We start from the raw sequence: 27,981 nt of genomic DNA on the forward strand, positions 1-27,981 counted from the left end.
TTGTTGTGTGTAACCAGCAGAACTGATTAACAGTTGAACCCTCTTTCCCCTATCCACCCCGTATCTTTCTACCTGAACACGATGTAGGGGCTCATTTGTTTTACTCCTGCTTACACAAATAGAAACAGAGACATCTATAATAACAGACAAATATCCATATTTATTACATTAATAAAAAACTAACATATTTTCACCCTTCTATGCATTGTCTTTTTCATAACTTAAATGACCTTTTGAGTATCATAAACCAACAGCTGCTCACACACTCAACATGTCCAAATAATATTGTTTATCACAAACTAGACAGTAGGACACCCTTTCACCTGACTCCTCTGTCCTTTCAGTATCATCCCTGCTACTTTCAACTTTTTTTTTTTGGTTTCTGTCAACCACATATTTCAGACACACTTTGATTCTTCCTATCTGAAGATACTGAATCAGCTACCTTCCATGGTGTCCAGGTTCCTTTTAGTGGATATTAGTGTCTAAATAAGGGCTGGAAAATTGTATTTCTAAAGTCATAAACTCTTACTGATTTTTCTAATTTACCCTGGTACCAGCTTCTACTTTTATTACAGTATATGATTTTATCAACCAATAACATTTTCCTTTATCTCTTCTAACTTTCTAAAACCTTCATAGGATAGTTTGGCATATACACAATAGGTGCTTATTATGTTGAGTGAGCTCTCTAGAAAAAGGTGAGTCAATTGTTTCTGCAGCAAAGACACCTATGTAAAATGATGTACCTGGACATCATTTGACGACAGTTGCTGACTACAGTCAAGGAGAGGTAGGGTAATGTCGGCCAGCTGCCTGGGGAAACTGACTTGCACCAGAGGCAGTGATGAGGGTCTCTTGGCAAAGGTGTCTGTCCTTTTTTCTGGCACTCTGCTTCTCTTGACCCTCTTTCCTGTATTAAGGCGAGAGTTTACTCTCTTCTGTATATAACTACTGTAAGAGTCCTGTGCCGTTAAGTTTTGAGTTTAAACTCCAAGGGAGGACTTGAACAGGGCTTCAAGGTACCCTTCCAGTAAGGTGCCCCCCTGTTGGGCAGGCAGAGCTCTCAGGCCACCCTGAAGGTGGCTCAGCAGTCTAAGGCTGGCTGGCTGCCTATGGGCCAGGTGGCCATTCCCTGTTTGCTCAGCGATGACAGAAATGTGGTCCTATGTGTAGGGTCATGCACATGTGGCCCAGTATGTCAACCTAGACCTCCCAGTTCCAGAACTGCATATCCACATTAGAGATGACTGGCTAGAGTGGGAAATCATGCAGTCCCATTATACTCTTTACTAGTCTGAGTAGATTGCCTTCCATCCTCCCAAACTGTGAAGCTAAAATCTGGGTGTTACAAAAATTGTCAATTGTTATAGGAATGTGTAATGATATTTCAAAGTACAAAGAACACTATCCCTCAGAAATGGGAACTACCTCAAAATTTTATGACACCAACTTAGGATCAGAATAATTAGAGAAGTCTCAATTCAGATCAGTACAGATATACAATATGGGGAAGAGATATTAACTTATTAGACTTATTAGCTCTTCGAAAACGAATATATAAGAAAGATTAAGTTTTGGTATCTTATTTGGCTGAAAGTAAAAGGAATTCTGAATGCCTGTTTTGATGATGAACAAAAAGGCCCCAAACAGGTAAAACCTGAAAGACCACTGGAAGCAATACATATATGTCTTAGATGTCTTTCAGGCTGAGTCCACGATAAAAGTCACCCTGCAAGTAGCTAGAATTCTTTCAAAGCTGGCTCCATTCTTGGATTAGGATGCTTCATCCCTCTTTGACCCAACAGATCTTGCCGTTTTCTCCAAGCCGTACAGTTCCACTGGCCACCAGCTGGAGGGCTGAGGGAAATATTTTATGTTCTGCTAATTTTACTCTTTCAGATAGAGTTTCAACAGTGTCACCCCTCTTCACCGGAACAGCTTCTTGTAAAATAATTTGTCCAGCATCTACATCTTCCTGGAAAAGAAAAATGAGAAAGTTTTGAACATTACTTCTGCCAAGTACAATTTACATTAAATACTAATAAGATTTTGGTAGAAAGAGACATACTTACAGCTACAAAGTGCACGGTGCACCCAGTGACGGTGACCCCGGCATCCAGGACTTGCTCATGGGCATTTGAACCCTTAAACGAAGGGAGCAAGGATGGGTGGATGTTGAGCATTTTCCCTGGAAATTAATTAAAACATAGTGGTCAGAATTAAAAAACCCTATGTATTCTGTCAAAGGAACATACACTTTCCTGTCTAGAATCAGGAGTCAATAGGAGCAAGGTTTTTCTAGGATGGGTGTTTTCTTTGTCAAAGACAGAAATGAGGAAAAGTGAAATACACGTTCTCATCCAAGGAGGCCCTGGGAGCAGCAGGTTTCTGCCTTGCACAGCTGAAGACACACCAAGGGGCTTCTGAACAGGCGCCTGCACTGACTCAAAGCTGGATGGGAGGGGTTCTAATCTGGATCATAGGGCTCTTGAAGAAAATTCAGCTTGTCCCTGGCACATAATATTAGAAAGACAGGCGGTTCCTGCGTAGTGTCTATGTGCTTGACTTCTAACCATAAAGTGGCATGTTCACATGTGACTAATCCACAGATGCCGGATTAGTCAGTCTGTGTGCCTTATGTCACCAAAAGCATTGCCTGTGGTATATTACACCACAAGTGCTCTAACTATATTCACTTAAGAAAACAAACTCTCCAAAGAGGAAATACATTTATTGACCAAATATGTGCACAAAAAAGAACCACAGGAAGCAGTCAAAACTTCTGCGGGAAAGGCATTAACAGCAGACACTATGTTATCTGGCAACAATGCCTTCCTTTCCATCTTCTGGCAATGGTTCACAGTTCCTCAGAAGAGGAACTCTATTTTGGGATACAGAGAGTCACCTTCTCTTGCTTCTAAACAAGTAAAAAAGTCTCTTCCCAATATTTATCCAGAAGATGAAATAATATGTTTGCAGTAATGTGAAACCAACCTAAGCTACATTAGAAACCGTAATTACAGCAGGCCAAAGAAAACTGATAGAGACAGCAGGATAATAAATCATTATTCTTTGGGCTAAAGGCAAAGGAAATTCAGTTATGACGTGTGTCAAAATAAACCATCACAGTAAATGCCATGACGGGGATTGTTTGGCAAGTTCACCACCCTATAGCCCATTTTCAGTCAATTCCTCAATGTAGTATCAAACTATTTTTGCTTACCATTCCATTTTCTGACAAAGGGGCCAGATAAAATTCTCATGAATCCTGCAAGACAGACTATGTCTGTGGAGAACTCTTCAAGGACTTGGTCTACTGTAGTGTCAAATGCTGCACGATTTTTATATAATTTATGATTAATTACCTAGAATAGAAAAAGATAAGTACAATCCATTTCCAACAAATTACCAAAAATAATTTAAAACTCAACCTTTATATAGACTATACTTCACCTCCTTCTGAAGATACACGTGATGTCAAGAATTAAGGAATGGACAGGATGAATATAAAGGCAAGCCCAGCACCCACCCCAAATCCAGGCATCCAAAGAACACTTGGGGGCAGATTATGAGTGTAAGTAATCTTGAAAGATACTTTTCACAGTAACTTACCCTGGTGGGAATTCCGGCTCTTTCTGCTTTATTTAAGCCAGACACTGCTGCTTTGTTGGAGATCACAACAACAATGTGTGCAGAGCTACTTGGCTCCCTAGTACTGTCTATGAGAGCTTGGAGGTTTGATCCTGAAAAAGGGAGAAAAGCACAGGTGAGTGCACACTTCTTTAAAACGTTTATACCATTTTGAATAGGGAATGGTCAAGATTTTTGAATAAAAATGTCTTAGAAAAGATTGGCAAAATATGTGAGGCTTTAAAATTCCGTTCCTCTTAGAATAATGGATTAGTATCTTACAAAAACATAGGCACTCCTGGTTCAAGGATATGTAATTGCTCCTGCAAAATAATATGATTTAGCAGACCAGTAGAAACAGTATAACATGATTTTAAGACTGATTGATGAGGAATAAGCTGCTTAATTAAGCAAAAAAATCAACCCTCTGAAGAAGAATAAACCACTATGACCCTTACAGTAGTTTCTTTGCTTTACCATCAACTTGGGTCTAAAGTATATTGAAACCTTAAAATAGACTTGTAAAGCAATTATACTTCTGGGAAAGTTAACCTAAAGAAATAACCAGATATGCACTTACAAACTTATTGTATATTTAAAAGAATGTTCATAGCAATGTTACTTAAAACAGTGGATGGAATTCCCTGGCCGTCCAGTGGTTAGGACTCTGCTCTCACTGCTGAGGGCCTGGGTTCAATCTCTGGTCAGGGAACTAAGATCCCACAAGCTGCATGGCATGGTGCAAATAAAAAAAATAAAAGGAAAAAAGAATCATACTATATCCATCCATATGAGAGAATACAATGCTCTTAGGACTTTACCCCACTGTCCGCAGAGTCAAACACAAATTTTGTATTGTTACTATTAACAATTTAAAAAAGCCTCAACTGTCCTAAGACTTTTCAACTACAAAGCTATGATTCAAAAGAAGTTGGAATTTCCATTCTGTCTTTTCTAGCTTCTCTCTCTTCAACCATCTTCCCCACACCCTCTACTCTTCCTTTAGAAGCTGCTTCAAATGCCTGAGAAAGTGGAAAGACTGAGGATGTAGAAAAGATAACACTCCTTAATGATACCTAGGCCCCAGTACTGAGAGTGTTCTCAGAGTCGGAAGGAGGGTTTTTTTTTGGGGGGGGGGTGGTGTGGGTGGGAGAAAAGGAAGAGCATTTCTACAGCTCTATAGTAAAGAGGAAGCCACATCTCACCTGTCCCAGATATTAAGACAGCTACTCTTGCCTTTTTTGGTTGAACAGAGACATGATTTTTCAGGGTGCCATTCTCCAATACTGATCTATTTATTTGCATGGTTTCAATCAGATGCTTGACTTTCACACGAGGAGAACCTTTGTTTCAAACACACCCAATAAATAAAAAAAAGAACAACTGTGAATTAACAGTAATATGGAAAGAGAAGTGTTCTATAAAAACTTTAGAGTACTGTATTTTATTCTGAAAATAAGATATGCAAGGACTAAAATAATACGTTCGCTTCACTTATCGTCACTCATTCATACAAACTTCCTGATGGTGAACATATATAACTGCCCACTTCAACTAAAAGGTACAGCACTATATCTAAACATAAAGTGGATATGTTACTGCCTGCCAGTGTTCTGTCTCCCCTTTCCCGCAAGTCTTGCATCCACAATAGTGCTATGACCTCTTGGCTTCAAGGGTAGGCATGTGACCCAAGCAAGGCTATTCAAAGACTCGATATAGGATGTTGAGAAAGAGAGGGCCTCTCTTACTGCAATGTGAGTTGAAGGATGTGGGCTCAAGACATCTTTCCGGTATTTGGAGAGCCTGCCTGAAAGTGAAAGCCACACAATAAAGGGATGAAAGGCAGATACAGACAAAATTAACAAGCCTTGACATCTCTGTTAGAGAAACTGAGTTGGTTTTCTGTCAATCTGCCAATTTCTAGTACTTCTAACAGAGTTCTAAGTCATACACAGTACTGGTCAGGGTGCTTGCTCACTACTCCTTGAATTGAGCTGAACCACAAAGCAGAGCCTGAGACAAGGTCTTACATGCGAGGTGATTACTCTGGGAAGTGATCCTAGGGAACCAGAATGAGGATGGGCAAGAGCCAATATAAGACTGTGTTATTAAACTGGTAACCACTGTGGGCAATTGGGGCTTGATTCCACTGAGACCCTCAAAGGAGCCATGTAGACTGTGCCTCAGAACCGCTCCCTTCTTCTGTCCCTAAAGTGGGCATTCATTCACTAGTTCTCACCCCGCTGGCCAAGGGCTGTCCTGCAGGGTGTAGTTGTGCATATGTCACTGCTACACAGAGGTGTCAGAGCCCTGAGGCAGAAATGAAGAGATGCATGGTATTACTGGCATGGGTGTTTTCATGTTACAGCTGCGTAAAGATAGTTGCCTATCAATGGCTTGAAACAGAGCAACTAAATAAGGAACAGTTACCTTCAGGACATGCAACCACTCTGCCGATCACCCAGGCTTCTTCCTTGTGCTGCTGAATATCCTGCAGAATCTGCTGTGTCAGATCCCTTGATACCACGAGGGCAGCCCCAATCCCACAGTTAAATGTTCTGGCCATCTCTTCTTCAGAGAGGTGTCCTTCCTGCTGTAACCACGAGAAGATCCTGGGGATCCTCCAGGTCTGGGCATCTGAAAACAGGCAAGAGTTGTTCAATTAACCTATTATTGACACAAAGTATAGAAGTATGTACATATACAAACCTATGGAAATTAAAACCAGCACTGCTATTTTATAGAGGGTAAAACTATAAACGGGCCTTTCAGAAGTTTTTTTGGGATCCATTTGTACCTCAGGCATTGAGAACACTTTTCTTGTCACACTTGGCCAGTATTCACGATTGCGTGAAGTTTTGTGCTGCGTTAACTAACTAGATTCTTAGAAATCCCCTAATGAATTAGATGCTCTAATGGCTGAATTCCAGTAAAGGTCGGCATACTACCCTTTTGTGAATGTGAAAAAAAAAAAATCTAGATTTAGGTGTAAGAACCTATCCTCTAATACAACAAAAATCTCTAATAAAAAATTTTAGGTAATACCTATATAGACACACACATAAAATTCTTTTTTTTTTTTTTTGGCCCTGCTGCATGGCTTGCAGGATCTTAGTTCCCTGACCAGGGACTGAAACCGGCCATTGCAGTGAAACCACTGAGCCCTAACCACTGGACCACCAGGGAATTCCCAACCAATAAGGTTCCTGAAATGGCAATCTTCACTCATTGTCTCTGTATCTCTGCCATCACCCCCCGCTCCAATATATGGGGGGTGGTATCTATCCTCACCAAGCTGCTTTTTGACACTGCTAACCAGTGTCATGTTGAAATCCTTGCTCGGAGTTGATACTTTCACATGGTTTACTGCCTGATTTTGACTATTCTTTTTTTAGAAATTCTACCTCTGCCAAACTTTAAGGTGGGTGGAATATTGAGGAACAACCTTTTGGTCCCTCCTATTCTCTTTGTGATTAACTATTACTATCTGCATATAAGTACCCAACTTAACTTCTGCTCACAAAAACACTACAATAAATACTTCAAAGATGTAAAACACTGTATTTCCACTTCCTATTCCAAATCTACTCACCTACTAAACTAGAAACTTGGGACTTCTTTTTTCCTTCTAAGCACAAAATGGTTCTCCAATCTGTTTCCCTTCTCTATGCCTTGGTTCAGGTCTCCTTTATCCCCTGCACAGACTATTTAATAACTACCACTTCCCTTCCCAGCATGTTCCTGATTCCATCTTGATAGAGCTTGAGCTTACTGACCCCCTTGGAGAATCTGCTTAAAGAATTTCATCTAAGTCAATTACATGAGGACTTTATGCCTTATAAACATGGCTAATGAAGCGAGAAAAGGTGGAAAAGTTCAGTCCTATTTTTTCCACAAGAAGCCCCAATGATCTGAGAATTTTCCAGGTAGGGACTTCCCTGGTGGTCCAGTGGCTAAGACTGCACTCCCAATGCTGGGCGCCCGGGTTTGATCCCTTGTCAGGGAACTAGATCCTATATGCCACAACTAAGAGTTCGAATGCCAAAACTAAAGATTCTGCATGCCACAACTAAAAAGATCCTGCATGCCGCAACTACGACCTGGCACAGCCAAATAAATAAATATAATATTAAAAAAAAGAATTTTCCACATAATCATATGTGTACTAACTACCCATAAAGTTTCCTTCCACAATGTATTTTTTCTCATAACAGTTTTCTGAGCAAACGTTCTTTTTAGCAATCTTACCTAAATCCACCCCAAATTTCTGAGGTAGGACTCTGGGGATGTTTTCTAGCAATCCCCCACCGGTAATATGTGCAAAGGCCTTAACATGTCCTGAACGCAGGACAGGTAACAGTGAATGGCTGTAGATTCTGGTTGGAGTTAGAAGTAAATCACCTGTATATTAGGAAGATGAGACAAAAACTTAGTCTATGAATATAAAACCAAAACATACGCAGTTTGTTCCATTCTAACTTTAAGTAACGAAAGCCTAACCCAACTAAGTGGTTGCTCAGACATTCCCAAGCAGGAGAGTTTAAATGTGAGTATGTTTACCTAAGGCCTGGCCACCACAGCCATCAGGTGCTGGAGAGGAGTACTGAAGGGAAGATTTCGCTACAATTTTCCTCACAAGGCTAAATCCATTGCTGTGAAGACCAGATGAAGCTATTCCAATGACAGCGTCCCCTTCAGTGATTCTTTCCAGGTGAGGGAGTTTCTGATCCCGCTCCATTGCACCAACGGCAAAACCGGCTAGATCATACTCTCCAGGAGGGTACATGTCAGGCATTTCTGCCGTTTCACCTCCTGGCAGAAAGAGAAAACAAGAGCAAAGAAATCACCGAATATTATAAACCTGTCTAGGAAGTAGTGACACCAGCTACTCTTCATATGAACAATTAAACAAAAGCTGTATTCCGCAAACATCTAAGCATGATTTCAGGGGAAATAGTGCTAATTTCCACAAAGGGTGAGTATAGCCTCCAAACATCATTATTTTTACGGGATGAATACTCAGTTGAATATAACACCATTTCTCTAGCAGTTAGTTTCAGAAATGCTTTCACCTATATTTGATCTTTACAATCACTCTATGTTCCAATAATGGTACAGGCTTACAGAAGTGATTTAATAGACCTGCCTAACTCTAAATGCCCTGGCCTAAAAAATATGTCATAGTTCATACTACCACGATACTGTGTAAAGACACGGTCTAGGCAGGCAGATCCGAATTAGGAACTGTTCTCAAAGATGGCTGAAAGGCAAGTTTGGCTTTGGGGACATACCTGTCCACAGAAATGGTAATATAAAATAGGTAGTTTTGTTCCTTGGTCAACCTACAAATTAATTGTGTTCAAAATCCTCATGTATGTATTTAATATTTCTGTAAACCTTGGGTACATTTTATTCTTAGTGTCATTTCTGTGGGAAAATAAGGCTTAAGTTAAGACTCAGAAAGCCAAGACCCGAGCTGCCTCTGCTGCAGGGCCATAAGGAGGAAACAGCCCCCTACCCTGTCTGTCCAGGAGGCCACTGAGAGAGATGGGAGTGAAATGGTGGCTAAGGATCAGGGAGAAGATAAGGCCTGGGCGATGGTGGAGTATGAGTCTCAGTCTGGGGACCAAGCCTTGAGGGGAGGGTTCGAGGGCACAAAGGTCTAAGTTGTCCTTAGGTGGTGTCATCTATACTTTACTTGCCTCGTCTTGTGACACACAGTTTGTCTCGTTAGGTATACTGGTAACCGATCATGTTTGTACATAGGGCTGAAATACATAAGAAGGATGTGTGATTAAAATGGATGATCATACCGAGGAGAGCACATCCGGCTTTTTTACAAGCTTTAGCAATTCCAGCAACAACAGCTTCAGCTGTACTGGGGTCAAGTTTTCCACAGGAAAAGTAATCGAGGAAAAAGAGGGGCTCCGCTCCTTGTGCCAGAATATCATTTACACACATCGCAACCAAATCTTGACCAATGGTTTCATGTTTATGGCACTGCTGGGCAATCTACAGAAGAATATAAACATCCACATAAGAGAATAAGCTCCAACCTATATCTTGTCAATTATCAGTGGAGGCTAACAATATTACTGACTTTTGGCTAGGTGCTCTGAACACCTAAAGACAAAAGAACACTAAATTCCGATAAGCTACTTGGTCCGAAAGTATTCCCTTTTTTCCCCTAAGATAACCCTTCTATCCGGATATAGTCTCACCAACACTGTGTTATTAGAAACACGTAGCTATTGTAGCCAACTGTATGATTACTTGGTGTGGTTCTCTTTAGTGCATATATGTCAAGAGGGGAAAGATATGTATTTTATTTGTTTATTTATTTATGGCTGCATTGGGTCTTCGTTGCTGCACGTGGGCTGTTGTGGCGAGCAGGGGCTACTCTTCATCGCGCCACATTGCAGTGGCTTCTCTTGTTGCGGAGCACGGGCTCTAGGCGTGCGGGCTTCAGTAGTTGTGCCACGCAGGCTCAGTAGTTGTGGCTTGCGTGCTCTAGAGTGCAGGCTCAGGAGCTGTGGCTCACAGGCTTAGCTGCTCTGCGGCATGTGGGATCTTCCTGGACCAGGGCTTGAACCCTTGTCCCCTGCATTGGCAGGTGGATTCTTAACCACTGCGCCACCAGGGAAGTCCCGAAAGATATGTATTTGATACACAGTAAATTCTTTCATATCTTTCATAAAAGGCCTTTACTCACATAGGTGTCTGATTACCTTCAGTTTAGTTCCAACGCCGTCTGTTCCACAGGCCAGAAGAGGATCGTTGAAACCGGCTGCTTTCAAATCAAAAAGACCAGCAAAACCTCCAAGATCAACATCACAGCCTGTTGGAGAGAAAATTAATTACTTGCTGCATTTCAACAGCAAAGAGTTGATCAAGAAAGCAGATATTAAAGGGGTATACATATCCTTTTGAGTTTAAGGTCATGGGTAAGAAATGCTTTTAGTGTTAGAGATAAGAAAGCCGAACACTATGAGTTTGGCTTAAATGGGGCAAGACTTACAGCAACTTGGCATTAATCTGGAACATTTTCCTCAGTAAACTACAAAGCACAAATCAATACACAATGTTTGTCACAGTTAATGAACTAGCAAAGGACAGGCCCTGACTTACCTGGTCTGGAGGTGGCTTTTGCTAAAGGCTTAATTTTCTTGACCAGCATATTTCCAGCTGCAATATCTACCCCAGAGTCTTTGTAAGTCAGGCCCCTAAAGAGTTTAAAAAAACAAAGACATCACCTAAATGCCAGGGAAGAATTATTTTAACCTTAACATATTATTTAAAGCAGAAGATATCACTAGTGATTTTCATATCCCCCAATACGCTGGGCCATATCCAGAGATTTTGATTTAGCTGGTCTAGGGCAGGTCCTAGGAATTGAAATGTGTTTAAACAACCTCCTCAGTTGATCATCACTATTTGGAACTTCACTATTTGTAACTACCTCTCTAACTTAACTATTTCTTCCAGAAGTACTTGTCACAGGCAGTTAAATATACCAATATTTGGCCGTAATATTTCTCTGTTCAATTTTGGTATGGGAAGGAAAGGAGTGCCAAAACGGAGTCAAAAAAGTGGAAATTAGGATTATAAGGACTCTACAAAGAAATCCTCAATAATGAAACTGAGCCCTTACTGCAATAATAGAGAACTGTATGTTTCCTTATAACTAAAGACAGTAAGAAATAAGATTTAAAAAACTCCAAAAAAAGCAAAACCAGGTAATGATATTCAGTGCATCATTTCCATCTATAATAGTGCCAACAAGTTGGAACAGTACATTTAGAGATCAAGTTTATAAATGGCAATGTGACTTCATTAGTCTTGCCTTACAAAAATGACAACTCTGGATTAGTGGGATTCAGGGATACGTGAAGAAATATGTCAAGTTTTATTAGAAGCAAGGTGCCAGGGTACAGACTTGAGAGAAATGTGGCAGTTAACTCCAATAAAGTTAGCAGTCTGGGGTCATGCTTATATAGGAAACGAAGTTCTACTGGTTAAAAACAACTCTTTTGTCAGGTAGCAATTGGCACTGTAGCCTCTCATCTTCTTCATCTTTGAAGAATCAGATGAATATTAAGATTGCAAGTCACTTGAAATAGGTCATTTCAATAGAATCTAGTCATTTTAAAATAAAAAATAAAATTTTAGCATGGTATTTTAATGTTCAAAAAAATTCCATTATTTAACCTTAAAAAATTTGCCTATCAGTAACAATGTAACTTGAATTAAGTTGCTAAAAATTTCTCATTTTGTCCTAAAACATATTTATTTCTCATAGATGAACTCAATGAGCAATAGTAATTGTGATGAGATCAAAATACCCACATTTGCAGTTAATAGTTCATTGATTTTACAAAGGAATAGTTAGTTGTATATGACAATAAATGAATCAATAAAGGGTTTACAAAATACATTTCAGTAATAAATATAAATGCAGTGACCAAATGAGATGGCCAAAATTTATAGTACAATCAAATAAAGTTGCAAAGTTAGACAACCAATATTTTCATCCTGAATTCTTTGACAAAATCATGAACTAAGATAAATACAACAGGGATTTCTCTGGTGGAACAGTGGTTAAGAATCTGCCTGCCAATGCAGGGACACAGGTTCGTGCCCTGGACCAGGAAGATCCCACATGCGTGGAGCAGCTAAGGCCGGGCGCCACAGCTACTGAACCTGTGTTCTAGAGCCTGAGAGCCACAACTGCTAAGCCCGTGTGCCACAACTACTGAAGCCTGTGCACCTAGAGCCCGTTCTCTGTAACAAGAAGCCTGCGCACCACAACAAAGAATAGCCCCTACTCGCCACAACTAGAGAAAGCCCACGTGCAGCAATGAAGACTCAATGCAGCCAAAACTAAATAAGTAAATAAATAAATTTATTAAAAAAAGATAAATACAACAGTAATATATAAATATATGATAACTCAAGGAAAAAAATCCCTTCCCCCTTCTTTACTGATGAATAATTGACAACTGATTGCATATATCTAAAACGTACAATGTGAAAAAATCTTTCAACAGCACTGATCTTATTGAGCTTTTCAAACATGAGCTACCATGAAGTTTTTTCCATTTCATTTGAATATTGCTGTAACTAGTAGTTTCAATTCAAACTAAATGCAAATCAAAATCAGATCAGTCGGGCTTCCCTGGTGGCACAGTGGTTAAGAATCCGCCTGCAGATGCAGGGGACACGGGTTCGAGCCCTGGTCTGGGAAGATACCACATGCCACGGAGCACCTAAGCCCATGAGCCACAACTACTAAGCCTGCACTCTAGAACCCGCGAGCCACAACTGCTGAAGCCTGCACACCTACAGCCTGTGCTCCGCAGCAAGAGAAGCCACCGCAATGAGAAGCCCGAGCACCGCAACGAAGAGTAGCCCCCCTCACCACAACTAGAGAAAGCCCACACCAGCAACGAAGACCCAACGCAGCCAAAAATAAAATAAATAAATAATTTATATATATATAAAAAAATCAGATCAGTCTCATAGAGTTAAGAATGCAGAATGACTTAGTACAGGGTTAATGGAGTTTTCTACATCACCATTTATGCCAGTTCTGAAGCTGTGCTATAATCACCTTGGTCAGAAGTTTACCTGGGCTGCTGGAGGAAAGCTATGGCACGATAGCCAATGTCCTTCCTATAAATGGCCCCCTCAAACTTTATAGCAGCTAGTCCTTTCTTGGCTTCTTCAAGGGCTGAGATGAGATTTTCCCGGATGGCCGTTACTGTAAGGACCCTACCCCCGTTAGTCACCACTTTGCCATCTTTTAGGGCAGTGCCTGCTTGAAACACCTCTAGTCCTAAAGCTTGAGCCTCAGGAAACCCTGTAAGAGAGCATATTTGACATATCAATTGCAGTAATAATATTCTACACTGTGGCTTATAATTTCCAGAAGTTTTTTTTTTAAATAAAATCTTTATTTCACTTAAATGAATTTTCACAAGAATCCTATCAGAAAGGAATTAATGTAATATTATAGTAAATACAGCCTTTCTCCTAAGAACAGTCTGTTCCGCTCTAGGGTGATAACTGTATTACTAAAACCTTGTGTTATCATAAATCTCATGTAAGAGTGATTATTTCAATAAGGAAGGAAAAAAAAAGCTAAGCCCTGAAAAGTTTGAAACTAGAAGCATAAAGTTATTTTCTCCCGAAAAGTTAAAAAAAAAAAATTAACAAAACCTAAACATCATGAATAAATCCTGCATTTTTTTTTTTTTTTTGCGGTACGCGGGCCTCTCACTGTTGTGGCCTCTCCCGTTGCGGAGCACAGGCTCTGGACGCGCAGGCTCAGCGGCCATGGCTCATGGGTGCAGCCGCTCCACGGCATGTGGGATCTTCCCGGATGGGGGCACGAAGCCATGTCCCCTGCAATGGCAGGCGGACTCTCAACCACTGCGCCACCAGGGAAGCCCTAAATCCTGCATTTGATCACATTTTTTACTGAAGAGTAAAAGAATATCTTTTTGCTTTATCATAGCCAACTAAATAAAGTTGCTTTCTTTTTTAAAAAAACCAGTAAGATCATTGCAATGCAAAACATATTCTTAATCTTTTCCCTAATACAACAATTGTAAAATTTTAAGACAAATATGATTTAAATTAGGTTTAGGGCTCAGCCTAAAAGAAAATCCCTGGCTTCATTTTTTCTTTTGGCTGCGTTGGGTCTTCGTTGCTGTGTGCGGGCTTTCTCTAGTTGCAGCGAGTGGGCTCAGTAGTTGTGATGCACGGGCTCTACGGCATGCAGGCTTCAGTAGTTGTGGCTTGTGGGCTCTAGAGCACACACTCAGTAGTTGTGGTGCACAGGCTTAGTTGCTCCGTGGCAAGTGGGATCTTCACGGACCAGGGATCAAATCCGTGTCCCCTGCACTGGCAGGCAGATTCTTAACTACTGTGTCACCAGGGACGTCCCCTGCTTCATTTTCTTTTGAATTAGTTTTAAGATCTCACATATATATTTTACATTTAAATTATTATTAGACTGTGTTTTCTAAATTCTGAAATGACCAACACGGACAGTTTATAAAAAGACAACCTCTTAATTAAAAAGAAATTTTTTTTCCTTATTAATTAATTTATTTTTGGCTGAGTTGGGTCTTTGCTGCTGTGTGCGGGCTTCCTCTAGTTGTGGTGAGCGGGGGCTAGTCTTTATTGTGGTGCACGGGTTTCTCATTGAGGTGGTTTCTCTTGTTGTGGAGCACGGGCTCTAAGCTCATGGGCTCTAGAGCACAGGCTCAACAGTTGTGGTGCACAGGCTTAGTTGCTCCGTGGCATGTGGGATCTTCCCGGACCAGGGCTCGAACAGATGTCCCCTGCATTGGCAGGCGGATTCTTATCCACTGTGCCAGCAGGGAAGTCCCCCCCAAAAAACTTTCATATCCCTAGTTTGTCCTTTTCCATTTCTCTTTTAGCACCATATTTGGTAATCTGTTAATACACATCTTCCTTAGGTGTTTTTTATTTTTTGCTGTATCAAATTTTCTTTAAAACATTTTTTTTATTGTAGTTGTTTATAATATCGTGTCTTCTCTACATGTTTTTATTTTTTCAAAATATTTATATATTATTTATTTATTTTGGCTGCTCTGGGTCTTAGTTGTGGCATGCAGGCTCTTAGTTGTGGCACGCGTGAGGGATCTAGTTCCCTGACCAGGGATCGAACCTGGGCCCACTGTATTAGGAGCACAGTCTTACCCACTGGACCACCAGGGAGGTCCCCCCAGGTGTTTTTATAACATAGGGGCGTTCAGTCACAGGTACTCAAGTATGTGGTGGTATCAGTAACACCCAATATTGGGGTGTCAGAAATAACTATGACACTTGTCACCCCAATCTTAGGGAAATTTCACCAATACAAAAGATCTTGATTCTATCCCTTCCCTCTCTCCATTTTAAAAGGCAATCAGCTCCTAACTGCCCAGCTGCCATGTGTGGGACGCACAGGGCAATGGACTTACTGTCTGGGTAAGACAGAAATAGGGTGTTTGAATCAAACACAGTATTGGGGTATTAAGACTTACTGTCTGGGTAAGACAGAAATAGGGTGTTTGAATCAAACACAGTATTGGGGTATTAAAATCCCTAGCAGGCTGCCAAATGACAGCCTGCTAGGGATTTTAAAGGTCTGGTGTTGGCCTTATCGTGCTGGAACTTATTTAGCATTTTAAAACACTGCTTTATCTAACATCATTTAACTAGATGCCTCACCTCCTATAAGGAGAAACAGAAGAGAAGGCTATACTTCTGAAACTTTTAATTCTGCCATCAAAGTGACCATGGGGTGCACTGCAAACTGGGGGGTTAATTTGTGATCATTCAGAGATCAAGCCCTGAAATTTTCTCCTTGATGTAATTTATATTAAAGTTCCTCCAACTCTCATACATTCCTATTATCTTCTTGGCTCTTGGAGGATGGACGAGAAAAGCAGCACTGGGTGATTCTCTGGAAACTTAGCTAGGCCCACTTAAGTCTTCGCTGTGCAGGAAGAGAAACGGACGGCAGTTCTTTAAATACAGTAATTTTGGATATCTGGACACCCGTATCCAACAAGCAACATGCTTATGTTAGAAACCCCTAAAAGGTTACTGATGTCTCTAAACCCTTAAAAGGAACACAACACTGAATGGGACAAAGGCCTACTGTGGTACTGGTCACCTGTCACATTGCAATCCAACCTTTTGTTCTCTGATATTCACCTGTTATCTCTACACCCTTGGTGTAGTCTCCTGGATAACCTTTACTTGCCATGACCACAGTTACGGCAGTGCGGTTGTCAAGCCAAACAGGCAGAGATGTGCAGAGCAGGCCATCTAAGGTAGACTGAATCACTTCATAAAGGTCACTTTTAAGAAGTGGGAGGATCACCTGGAAAAACATAATCAACATGGCAACTAAGAGAAACTTCAGTTGTCCTTAGACATTTTATTCACTGGGATACCAGAACTTGCATATGTTTCTCAAAGGTAATTATTTCAAGGCTGATAAATCCTAAGATTAAAACAGCACACATATTCTACAAAGTAACACTTTATATTATTATCTTTATTACTTACTTGGCACTCTGGATCACCAAAACGGCAATTAAACTCCAGAACTTTTGGGCCATCCTTGGTCAGCATTATACCAGCATAGAGGATACCTTCGTTAAAAAATGGGAAAAAAAAAAGAGTCTATAATGAAGACACTGTATTGTGACTATGAAAATCAGAATATAAACTTATAGTACTGAAAGTTTTGGAATGGCCGTAACAAATGTTATAACAGTGGTCAATTAAAAAAAGAAAATGGTGGGCTTCCCTGGTGGCACTGTGGTTAAGAATCCACCTGCCAATGCAGGGGACACGGGTTCAAGCCCTGCTGGGAAGATCCCACAGGCCGCAGAGCAACTAAGCCCATGTACCACATCTACCGAGCCTGCGCTCTAGAGCCCGTGAGCCACAACTACTGAGCCTGTGTGCCACAACTACTGAAACCCAGGCACCTAGAGCCCAAGCTCCGCAACAAGAGAAGCCACCGCAATGAGAACCCCGCGCACCGCAACGAAGAGTAGTCCGTGCTTGCAGCAACTAGAGAAAGCCGTGTGCAGCAACAAAGACCCAATGTGGCCAAAAATAAATAATAATAAATATATTTATAAAAAAAGAAAATGTTGCAAACTTACTTTATAAATAATGTCCACAATGACATCAATATGCTTACCTGTGTATGGCACACCCTCCTGCTGCATGCCATCCACTGTCTTCTGAAGAATAGTATTTTTAATTTTTAGCAACAAATCCTTAGAAACCTAGGGAACATAGAGACTTATTTAAATGTAACTGGTATTTAACTGAAAAAGTCCTCGCCCACACTGAGGCTCCTTTGTATACTTATAGTATATTCTATGCATACCTCATTAGCCTATAAATTGAGAATCTAGAGTTTATAAATTAATTGTAGAAATTATTGCACATGCATGCTGCAACTAAGAGTCCACATGCTGCAACTGAGACCCAGTGCAGCCAAAATAAATAAGTAAACAATTTTTTTTAAGTAAAAAATATACGTAAATAAAATCACTTTTACCAAATGGTAGTTTTAATACACAAAGTCTAAAGTAAACCCTGTTTGGTTTTTAATCTACTTAAGAAAAATATCTAAAAGGCACTATATTATTAGCACAAACAATTATAACTATCAGCAGTGAAAGGAAATGGGTGAGTTTCTGAAGTGCTAATTTATTTATAATATGCTCAATGCATATTTTTCATAAACATTGTCAGGGAATTGTTTGGAAACATGCTCTATCCGTTATGAAGTAGAAAGACTAGAAGAACAAATGGTAGTCTGACCTGGTTCTCAATTCACCATACCCACTCTTACTGAGCACTTGTGTATAGGGCCCTGGATATCCAATGATGAATAAGGAGGGGCTAGAAGGATCTGTTCAATCGATACTTAAGTTAGTTCCTCAAAGGCTTTTAGAAAAGGTTAGTTTTAGAGTGAGACCAGAAGAGACACTTTTCATTTACTAGGAAAACCAATTTGCTGATTAGTAATATCATTTACAGAAAAAAAAACAGAAAGTGCCTAAGAGCTCTTTGAGAAGACCAAAAAATGACTACTGAACTTCAGCTGAGCCTCTGTGAAGTACCTGAGGTGCTGGACAATAGGCTCCCATTCCCCCTGTGTTGGGGCCCTGATCTCCCTCCAGCAATCGCTTATGGTCCTGTGCTGGGGGCATGGGGGCCACAGTCTTTCCATCAGTGAAGCACAGACACTGTAGAGAAAACAAACGGTCCACTTAACCTTAAATGCCAAAAAGTAAAAAAATAATTTAATAAGGAGAACTATATGTACCTTAACTCTAATTAGAGGAAAAGTTTTCTTTTTTAAAGTAAAATGATTTAAAACATAAATAACCCTAAGTTTCCTAGATCGAGAATCAAAAGATCCTGTATACTCTGTTCTGAAGGATCTGTAATTTTTGAGCTAGGTTGGGGGGGCGCGGAAATCAAGCTACTCTCAAAGTAAAAAATTTCAACCTTTCCCCTGTTTAAATAATGGGTGATATAAATCCAATTTGCCTACTGCTACACTGGGGATGATGTAAGTCCAATTTGCCTACTGCTACACTGGGGATGATTAAAAGAAGATAAATTCTTCGGACTTCCCTGGCGGTGCAGTAGTTAAGAATCTGCCTGCCAATGCAGGGGACACGGGTTCGAACCCTGTTCTGGGAAGATCCCACATGCTGCGGAGAAAACTAAGCCCATGTGCCACAACTACTGAGCCTGTGCTCTAGAGCCTGTGAGCCACAACTGAGCCTGAGAACCACAATCACTGAGGCCATGTGCCACAACTACCGAAGCCTGCACACCTAGAGCCCGTGCTCTGCAACAAGAGAAGCCACCGCAATGAGAAGCCCGCGCACTGCAACAAAGAGTAGCCCCGCAGCTCTCAGCAACTAGAAAAAGCCCGCGCAGCAACAGACCCAATGCAGCCAAAAATAAATAAGTTTATATATTTTAAAAAAAGAAGATAAATTCTGTTTTCATTTGTATCTGAAATACTAAACGTATACAAATTCCTGTGTAACTGCTCAGGTTATGCTCTTGGATGAAGCGACCAGAGTAAACCAAGCCTTTTTTGGGATCATAGGTCAGATAACACAGCTTATACTCTGTAAAAGTCCAAAAGATGAATATACATACAGACACCTCTTCTCCTTCAAGAAGTTCTTCAATGACAGTTGTTTCTCCAGCTTCTCCAAAAGCTTTATCCTTATTGTCGATAAAAACAAAACAAAGAGAAATAAATTATAAGCTTTTATTATTTACTTAATTGGCTGTTGTCATTTTGCACCATTTGTATTATGAACCAACGCACTAGTATTATAATTTCTCTTTCTCTCTCTGAAAGCTGCAAAGGAACATATATGAATGTTTCCTATTTTTATTTTATTTATTTATTTGTGGCTGCATTGGGTCTTCATTGGTGCACACAGGCTTTTCTCTGGTTGCCCAGAGTGGGGGCTACTCTTCATCGTGGTGCACGGGCTTCAGTAGTTGTGGCTCGCGGGCTCTAGAGCACAGGCTCGGTAGTTGTGGTGCACGGGCTTAGTTGCTCTGCGGCATGTGAGATCTTCCCGGACCAGGGCTCGAACCCGTGTCCCCTGCACTGGCAGTCGGACTCTTAACCACCGTGCACAAGGGAAGCCCGAATGTTTCCTATTTTCAGAGTTGCAATGATGTAGAGTTAGCACTGGTACAGATGAGATGAACACATCATTTAAACTCTTCTGGGGGTCCAGCTTTCCAGTTTCAAATAAGGTTAACAGAAAAACAGATGTTTTCATCATTACCATTTAACTCTATTTCTGACTTATAATTATGTTTGCTTACAATAATTATACTAATGTCTGTGAAAACAGATTTCCACAAGGGGGAGAAACCCACAACAACCAAGAAGGATCATAAAAAGCAAAGTATATTAGTTCATTGCTTCACTTTTCTTAGACCTGAGACACAAAGGATAAATACTTTTTTTGTCCTCATGGATTGTTGAGTGTTTATTTATATGTTCTGTAGTCTGAGGACTTTCTACCTTTCAGAGCAGACAACAAAGGATGCTAAACAGAACTTACTTGCAAAGAACAGAATCATAGTTTAGCCATCAGTGTAGATGTGTAACAACCCTTTTACAGAGATGGATTATAATACATAGTACTATGAAAAATGACTGTTTGCTATACGTTTTCCTTGCCTTGAGGAATATTTGTAAGCTTAACAGTATTTATTTATCCAGTGTGACTAGAAAATTATAAACTTTTTAAGAGGCATCAACTTACCTGCATAATCTCCTGTACAGCTTTGCAGGCCTCTTCTTTGCTCTTTGCGACAACTACCCCTTTCCCAGCTGCAAGACCGCTGGCCTTCACAACCAAAGCAGGGAAGTCTGCACTGTGAAGACAGAGTAAATTTCAATATCCAATAAATCTTTAAGATTCAAAAGTTTAAAATGCTTTGGCATTGTGTAATAATATGCTATAGCAACAACTGAAAAGCAGAAAAAAAAAAACTGCTAACACCATTTTGATGTACTTCCTGCCAGGATTTTTTTTTCCTATGTATTTCTTTATAGTTGTGGTCATATGGTACATACAGTTTTGCTTTTCTCACTTACCATGAGATCATATAAGCAAAATCTTTGGGGGAAAACAACACTTGCATAGCATGCATATGGAATGACCTTTTAAGATACAATATAAAGTAATGAATCATGCTCTCCTTCAAGTAAAAGATGTAGCTGTATAAGACCAATATAAGCATGGATACACAGATCATTTCTCCAAGTACACATAAGAAACTGTTGTTGGTAGTTCCTTCTGTTGAGTAGAACTGGAGATCTAGAAGGAGACTTACCCAAAGTAAGTAACAAAATTGTTACTTGGAAGGTATCTGGCTACTAGGAAATAATAAAATTCAATGTAGGATGAAGAAAAAACAAAGAATGAAACTGACCCAACTAAAAAGAAAACATACCAGGTAAAAAGGAAAAGTGTCAACAAAAATAGGGGGCAAAGGCATGTATCTACCAACATTCATTTATTGCTCAATGTTCTCCATATAATAGAGAACAGGATGTTTAATTTTAAGATTTAGGATTGAACAGTGGTGGCAGAAGGCCAAGTGATGATTCCTCACTCTAGTTAATTATTGATGAAAAAAATCACCATCCTTTATGTGTCAATTTGGCTAAGAGGGAATGCCTATACAACCAAATGTATCCTTTTCCCCTAGAAACTATTCAGCAACAAACATTAAAAAAATTTATCTTAAAAAAAAAAAATTTATCTTTCTGCAAGGCCGCAAGAGTAAATCCCATTTTATTTTGATGTTGGAAAAAGGCAGTCTACATCCTATGAGTTTTCCCCTAGAATTATCTTACTATAAACTCGTAACATAAAAGTGACCCGTATATTCAAATATCATATAACAAGTGCCCTTCACAGGCTATCTTCTATTTACCTCATAATGAAGCAGCAGGCTTCTTCAGCTTTGGTGAAAGCTCTCCACTGTGCAGTTGGGATTCCATGTCGGTCCATAAACTCTTTGGCAAACCTCTTGCTGGACTCTAACTGAGCTGCTTCTGCTGTGGGGCCAAAGCACCGCACTCCTGCAGATGTCAGGCTCCCAACAATTCCTAGGGATGGAAACAAGCAGCCGTAGCCCAGCTCTCTGCAGGGCCTTTTCATTCTGAAGAATTAGGATCAGGCTAAATATACATTGAGATGAAGCAAATGGCAGAGAATAACTACGTTTTTCATGTTTTATATAGGATATAAACAAAATGCTACTGACACATGATTCAAATCCAACAAAAATCATGTCTGATATTCAAATATATGGATTATTAAATAGACACCAGAATAGAGCAGAATAAAAACAAAATATTTCCTACAGCTGCAAATTTGATCTCTCATTCAAATTTAGTCTTATTATTCATACTACTGATGCTTGGGGGGGGGGGAATCCTGGAATCCATAAATTTCAAGAGGGTGAAAGCTTTTTCAGTGTATTATATTAGAAATCCTCATCTGTAAAATGTATTAGATGAGATGATCTCCAAGCTCCTGTTAGCACGGTGTATACCATAATAATAAACAGCAATGAACTTTACCAGCAGCCAGAGGTGCCTCTGGTCCAACAACTACAAATTCAATTTTCTCATCTTTGCAGAACTGTGCAAGGGCAGTGTGATCACTGATTGAGATGTCTGTGAAAAGAAAAAAGAAACAAACCCACCTTGTTTATAAAAACATTCTTTAAGTTAACTGTCTATCTGAAATGTAAGTACTATACTTTGGTATGCCTATTAATTGTTGGTTTTCTTTTACTGGTACAGATGGGTTTCACCATGAGAAATTCAGAGCACAGTACATCAGGCTAACCAACAAAGCTCAGTTCTCTGCTTTGTTATCACTACAGTGATAGCAGAGAACTGAGTAAGTTTTCCAAGAGCTATACTTTCTTGACTATGGTGTTCATGTTGCCAGTGCTGATTGTAAACAAAAAAGTGTACCAGAGAATATACTCAGAAACTGGTCTTTTAAATGTCATTCATTCAAGATTTACTGAGAACTGCTATATGCTAGATACTGTCCTAGTCACCAGGTTAAGATGTAAACACAAACAGGGTCCCTATATTTAAGATGCTTATATTTCACTGTGGGAATGTTGAGTTATAAATATCCAAGCAAAATAATACAAAGTGTGAACAATTAGGCAAATCTGACGTGAGGTAAACTGGGAGGCTATTTCTGATTAAGCCAGAAAGGGTCTCTTTGCAAAGACGTTTAAGCTAAGAACTGAAGGATGACTTTTAAGACCTAGCTCACTTCTCCAATGTACAAGCCAGGTAAATTTTCTTTCTTGATGGGAGTTCTATGTAGTAGTACGATCAACCATATATTAATCATGAGTAGGTTCTATAGGCGCTCTTCTGCTTCACTGTTATTTGGGCCACCATTCTTAAGCTGGCTGAAGTCTCTGTACATATGTGGTATTTGTGATGTGTAGGGGATAAGTGCAGAAAAGGCAGAGTTCTCAATCTACAGGAACTGCCTGAGTGGGATAAGGATGGAGTACCATGCACTCTGGGTTAGTAGCTGCAAACACAACTGGGCTGAACAGAGCCAACTACCTCAGCACAGCAAAGGGTGGCAAGAGGAAGATGACACACCTAACCTGTCACTACAAGTGATAGCAGCCTCATGACAATATTGGGAGATTTTCATGGGCTGGTCTGTATAACATCAATTGCATCTAGATAAAATGTGCCATTTCTGTAAAAAAAAAAATACAATACCTCACTCCCAGAGTTAAGATCCCAGGGAAGCAGATATTTTCTTATCTTTTTCTTATTATTTTTGCTCCTATGTACACAATTATCTTCTCCCAGTTGGTACCTTGCTGGGTCTATGTTCTCTCCATAAATATTATGTGCCACGTAGGGTACTAGGCACATTGCACACAGTGCAAAATAAGACAGGAGACACGGGACTTCCCTGGTGGTGCAGTGGTTAAGAATCTCCCTGCCAATGCAGGGACACTGGTTTGAGCCCTGGTCCCAGAAGATCCCACATGCCGCGGAGCAACTAAGCCCATGCACCACAACTGCCGAGCCTGTGCTCTAGAGCCCGTGAGCCACAACTACTGAAGCCTGTGCACCTAGAGCCTGCGCTCTGCAACAAGGAAGTCACCGCAATGAGAAGGCCATTCACCGCAACAAAGTGTAGACCCTGCTCGCCACAACAAGAGAAAGCCCATGCGCAGCAACAAAGACCCATCGCACCCAAAAATAAATAAATAAATTTATTTAAAAAAAGACATGCGACTTCCTTGCCCTCATGCAGTTTACATTCTAGAGCTTATGTTCTAGGAGGAAAATGAAGATAGGAGACAGACAAAAGTAAAAGAAGATACAGATAATAGTCCATGATTGAAAACAAATGAATTGGGGGGTGAACATGCTTTACTTAGAAACTTTAGGAAAGTCCTCTTTGAGATGGTAACATAAGTTGAGACCTGAATGATGAAGAGCCAGTCATGCTAGGAGTGAGAACAAAGTCCAAGGCAGCTCTGTTTGGGATACTGGCAGGACTGCATGGATAGGGCACAGTGAAAAGAAAACAAGGGCTATAAAAGATCAGGCTGGAAAGGCCAGCAGAGGCCAGATCACAGAGGGTTTCGTAAGGACAGTAGTTTGAGTTTTATACTGACTACTATGAGAAGTCACTGAAGAATTTAGTGCAGCATAAGAACCGATCATCTTTTCCTATTTACCGGTGGAAGAGATGAAGGCTGAGATCTATTATGGAGTAAGAATTGCCAGAACTTACATTTAATAGCACTGCTCAATTTTGCATTCCCCAAAATACACACCAAAACACCTTTAACCTATATTAGGCATTTTGTAACTTTTTCAGTGGACGTGTTTTGTAAGGTTTAAAATAATCTAAGGTAAGAAAATGATACACTCTGAACAACAGGATACCTTAAATTACAAGATATGGCAAGTATTCAAATTACCACATAAATTTCTGGGTTAAAAAAAGCATTCAAATCTGAACAGCAATTGACCTTTATAAAGAAGAGATGTGAGTGACAGTTTTATCATTTATAATCGTTCACTTTTACTTCAAAAAAATGATTACCAGTGTTCGAAATCTTTTCAGAGCAGGCAGTGCCTGCATTTCCTGGGGTAACTAACACTTGTTTGATATGATTAGACTGTGCAAGTTTCCAGGCCAGAGTATGTTCCCTTCCTCCATTGCCAATTACAAGTACTCGGGCTGCCATTGCTCAGTCTGCAAAGCAGGAATTCAGCAGGAAAATGAAAGCTGCAGAAAGAAAACCACAGTTGATAGTTTAGAATACATATACTTTAGAAACCACGATTTCTAAATATGATTTAAGTAGTTATTTGTAATCATACAAATAACATTTTATCCCAGCAATTCATTTGTGAAAAACTAGGATTCATAATTTGAGAAATATGACTGTGTACTCTTAAGGATTAGAGCAGTACTTTAAAGCTCCTTATTGCATTAAAACAAAATCTATGAACAATCACCTTTCTTTGGGCTTCACTTTTATTTATTTATTTTGGCCGTGCTGGGTCTTAGCTACGGCATGTGGGATCTTTGTTGCGGCATGCGGAATCTTTTAGTTGCAGCATGCAGAGTGCTGGCTGTGGCATGCAATGCGGGATACAGCTACCCGGACCAGGGATTGAACCCTGGCCCCCTGCATTGGGAGGGCAGACTCCCACCCACTGGGCCACCAGGAAGTCCCTGGGCTTCACTTTTAGAAGATTTAAAAGTCATCAAATCTCAGTTAAAAATGAAAATGTTTTAACTTTAGACACCAAATTGAAAATAACTGTTTTTAAACCTTTAGTCTTATAAATAATAGACTTTAAAGTTACAATAAATTCAAAGAAATGTTTAAGACTAGAGCCCATAAAGGGTCAAATAGTAAATATTTTCTGAGGGCCATATAGTCTGTGTTGCAATTACTGAACTCTGCCACTGTAGTATGAAAGCTGCCTTGGACAAGAGACAAATGTGGCCTGGCTGTGTCCAGTAAAAACTTACACAAATAGGCAGTTGGCTGTAGGTCATAGTTTGCCTACTTCTTCTCTAAGTAACAGGAAGCTATCAGAGGTTTATAAAGCATAACTGTGGCTGTGTTTCCATAAAACTGTATTTATGGACACTGCAATTTGAATTTTGTATAACTGTCATGTGTCACAGAAACATCACTTTTCCTTTTCTTCCCACAAACATTTAACAATGTAAAAACTATTCTTATTTGGTGGACTGTACAACAACAGGTAGTAGGAAGGATTGGCACAAGAGCAGTAGTTTGCTGACCCCTATTTAAGAAGTTAGTGCAATATGCCAGAAAATTGGTAGAGAAGGCAAAAATCAAATTTGAACACGTCTTGCTTAGTTCTGGCATTTGATCCTGGGCAGGATAGGCAACTATCTCTCAAGCTAACAGTGTGACCCTGGTTAAGCTCTTACTACCTGCAATTCAATTTCTTCACATCATAAAAGGTGGAATTAAGAGAATTTGTCTTATGAGGCCTAGTAAGAATTGAAATGACATTTATAAACAATTAGTACAATTTCTTACACTCAGCAGTAGTAAATGCTAACCTGCTATATTTTATTTATTACTTTTGCCAAATTGATGCTTTAGGGAGAGAAAGAAATTCTAACAAGAAAAAAAAAAGCCAAAGGAATGAATAACTTGTCACATTCATTTACTGATTTTCAGAAGACATGTAATTATGTAGAAGGCGAACTGATAACAGGAAAAACTGAAATCAGTTACTTCTCGTGAGATGCTAGCATTACACGTTTAAAGAAAAATATAATTTGCTAATATAAAGAAGATTTTTTGAGCACTAACTTCGTGCCAGATGCTATTCTAAATGCTTTTCACGAATTACTTCACTTAATCTTAAGAATTCTGTGAGGCAGATAGGATTACCATGCCCTCTTTGCAGATAAATAAGTAAGGCTCAGTTAGGTTATGTAACTTGCTGCAGGTCACATAGATAAGTGGGGATGTAGCCTGGATTCCAACGGAACCAATTTTGCTTCAGATACTCTTTAACAGTTGAAAATATGAGGAAGAAAAAAATTACTAAATTATCATCTCGGAGAAAAACACTATTTTAGCTTACTGTTAAAGACTTGCCGCGTGTATCGACATATCTAAAATGAACGTATCTTTAAATTTAGAGAAAACATTTATGTTTAGTTTGAATAAGAGGGTCAGTGAAGGGAAATTATCCTGATTACTGCCGCTGATCTCTGAAATAGGATTAGGACTCAGCCTGAGGGAATCTACACCCAGGAGTGGCTAGGAGGCCGCCAGCCAGAGTTGCCTAGGTTTGAGTTAAGGAGTTAAGACTTCCTAGCTGGGATACCTTGAGGGACTTAACCTTCTTGGGCCTCAATCATCTAAATGGGTAACACGAGGAGAATTAGAGAGCCAGGAAAAGCCATTTCAAAGGACTTGGTGAATTGGGACTTCCCTGGCGGTCCAGTGGTTAAGACTCTGCGCTTCCACTGCAGGGGGCCTGGATTCCATCCCTAGTCAGGGAACTTAGATACCGCATGCTGTGCAGCATTGCCAAAAAAAAGAAAACAAAACAAAACAAAGGACTTGGTGAATAAAATAAGGTAGAAACCAACTACAAAATGGGACTAAGTAATCTGCTAGAGACAAACGATGCAAAATGAGAAAATATGCAATTTAGGTGCATGACCTAAAAAACCTAAAAAAGCAGAGAGATGCAAAAAGGCCCTGACACCTTACAAAGCAGAGAAAGTGATAGATACAATGTAAACCTCAGTTAAAACTGAAAAGCACATGGCCAACCCTCACCCACTGCGATTAAAAATAAGAGGACAATCCCTACCGCCAAACCAGTTCCTACAGTTTCATCCAATTCCTGATAGTAATCCCCAAACCAAACCATAAATGTAGTTTCCTGAAAAGCGGAGGAAGCTTACCCACGGACCCAAGGCTCTCTGGGCGCTCGCACTTAGACCCTCGCTGCGCGCTCTGAGCCCACTCTCCCGCCGCGCGCCGGAAGTCGGCCGATGGGATCCGGCGCGCACGCCCCCCGCCCACCCGCCCCGCCCCCGGCTGGCTTCGCTTCCCCATTGGTCGGTGTGGTCAGTAGGCCCCACCGCGAGGTAATCGAGAGTGATTCCCTCCCGCTCTCGGGCGCGGCCTGAACCTCCCCCA

General features: G+C 40.2%; 1 protein-coding gene and 1 long non-coding RNA gene across 6 annotated transcripts in view; one reads left to right on the plus strand and one right to left on the minus strand.

The window, feature by feature from the left end:
• Positions 1–13,312, plus strand: part of LOC137225406 (uncharacterized) — a 32,661-nt gene extending 19,349 nt beyond the window's left edge. The window contains exons 3-4 of one of the 2 annotated variants that reach the window (XR_010943825.1): positions 3,445–3,577; positions 10,396–13,312. This is a non-coding gene — a long non-coding RNA (uncharacterized lncRNA). The remainder of the gene's footprint in view (positions 1–3,444; positions 3,578–10,395) is intronic. The other variant, XR_010943826.1, reaches the window with a different exon arrangement.
• GART (phosphoribosylglycinamide formyltransferase, phosphoribosylglycinamide synthetase, phosphoribosylaminoimidazole synthetase) lies at positions 138–27,897 on the minus strand. Of its 4 annotated transcripts, XM_067739389.1 has the most exons (22): positions 27,744–27,843; positions 24,867–25,052; positions 22,331–22,426; positions 21,679–21,853; positions 20,499–20,610; positions 19,363–19,431; positions 18,303–18,428; positions 17,369–17,456; positions 16,723–16,808; positions 16,366–16,534; positions 13,261–13,492; positions 10,762–10,856; positions 10,362–10,471; positions 9,447–9,645; positions 8,194–8,445; positions 7,882–8,034; positions 6,064–6,270; positions 4,839–4,976; positions 3,616–3,746; positions 3,227–3,368; positions 2,076–2,191; positions 138–1,978 (listed from the first exon to the last, which is right to left on the minus strand). In XM_067739389.1, exons 2-22 carry the CDS (start codon positions 25,009–25,011, stop codon positions 1,787–1,789), a joined length of 3,033 nt encoding a protein of 1,010 aa, XP_067595490.1. In that variant the 5' UTR covers positions 25,012–25,052; positions 27,744–27,843; the 3' UTR covers positions 138–1,786. The 4 variants fall into 4 exon arrangements, 3 of the variants coding, with proteins under 3 accessions (XP_067595490.1, XP_067595488.1, XP_067595491.1); XM_067739387.1 differs by lacking the exon at positions 24,867–25,052 and having other exon boundaries at positions 27,744–27,897; XM_067739390.1 differs by lacking the exon at positions 19,363–19,431.
• Positions 27,898–27,981: the final 84 nt, after the last annotated feature.

This window comes from Pseudorca crassidens, chromosome 5, assembly GCF_039906515.1.
Source record: "Pseudorca crassidens isolate mPseCra1 chromosome 5, mPseCra1.hap1, whole genome shotgun sequence".
NCBI lineage: Eukaryota > Metazoa > Chordata > Mammalia > Artiodactyla > Delphinidae > Pseudorca > Pseudorca crassidens.

Excerpts from the sequence above, each read along its gene's own strand:
- GART (XM_067739387.1), bottom strand. The coding sequence starts at position 27,897 with ATGGGGAAGCGAAGCCAGCCGGGGGCGGGGCGGGTGGGCGGGGGGCGT. Across the intron at positions 8,035-8,193 it reads CTGTGGTGGCCAGGCCTTAG|GTGATTTACTTCTAACTCCA; the intron begins GTAAACATACTC and ends CCTAATATACAG. Across the intron at positions 3,369-3,615 it reads GAGCCGGAATTCCCACCAGG|GTAATTAATCATAAATTATA; the intron begins GTAAGTTACTGT and ends TTTCTATTCTAG.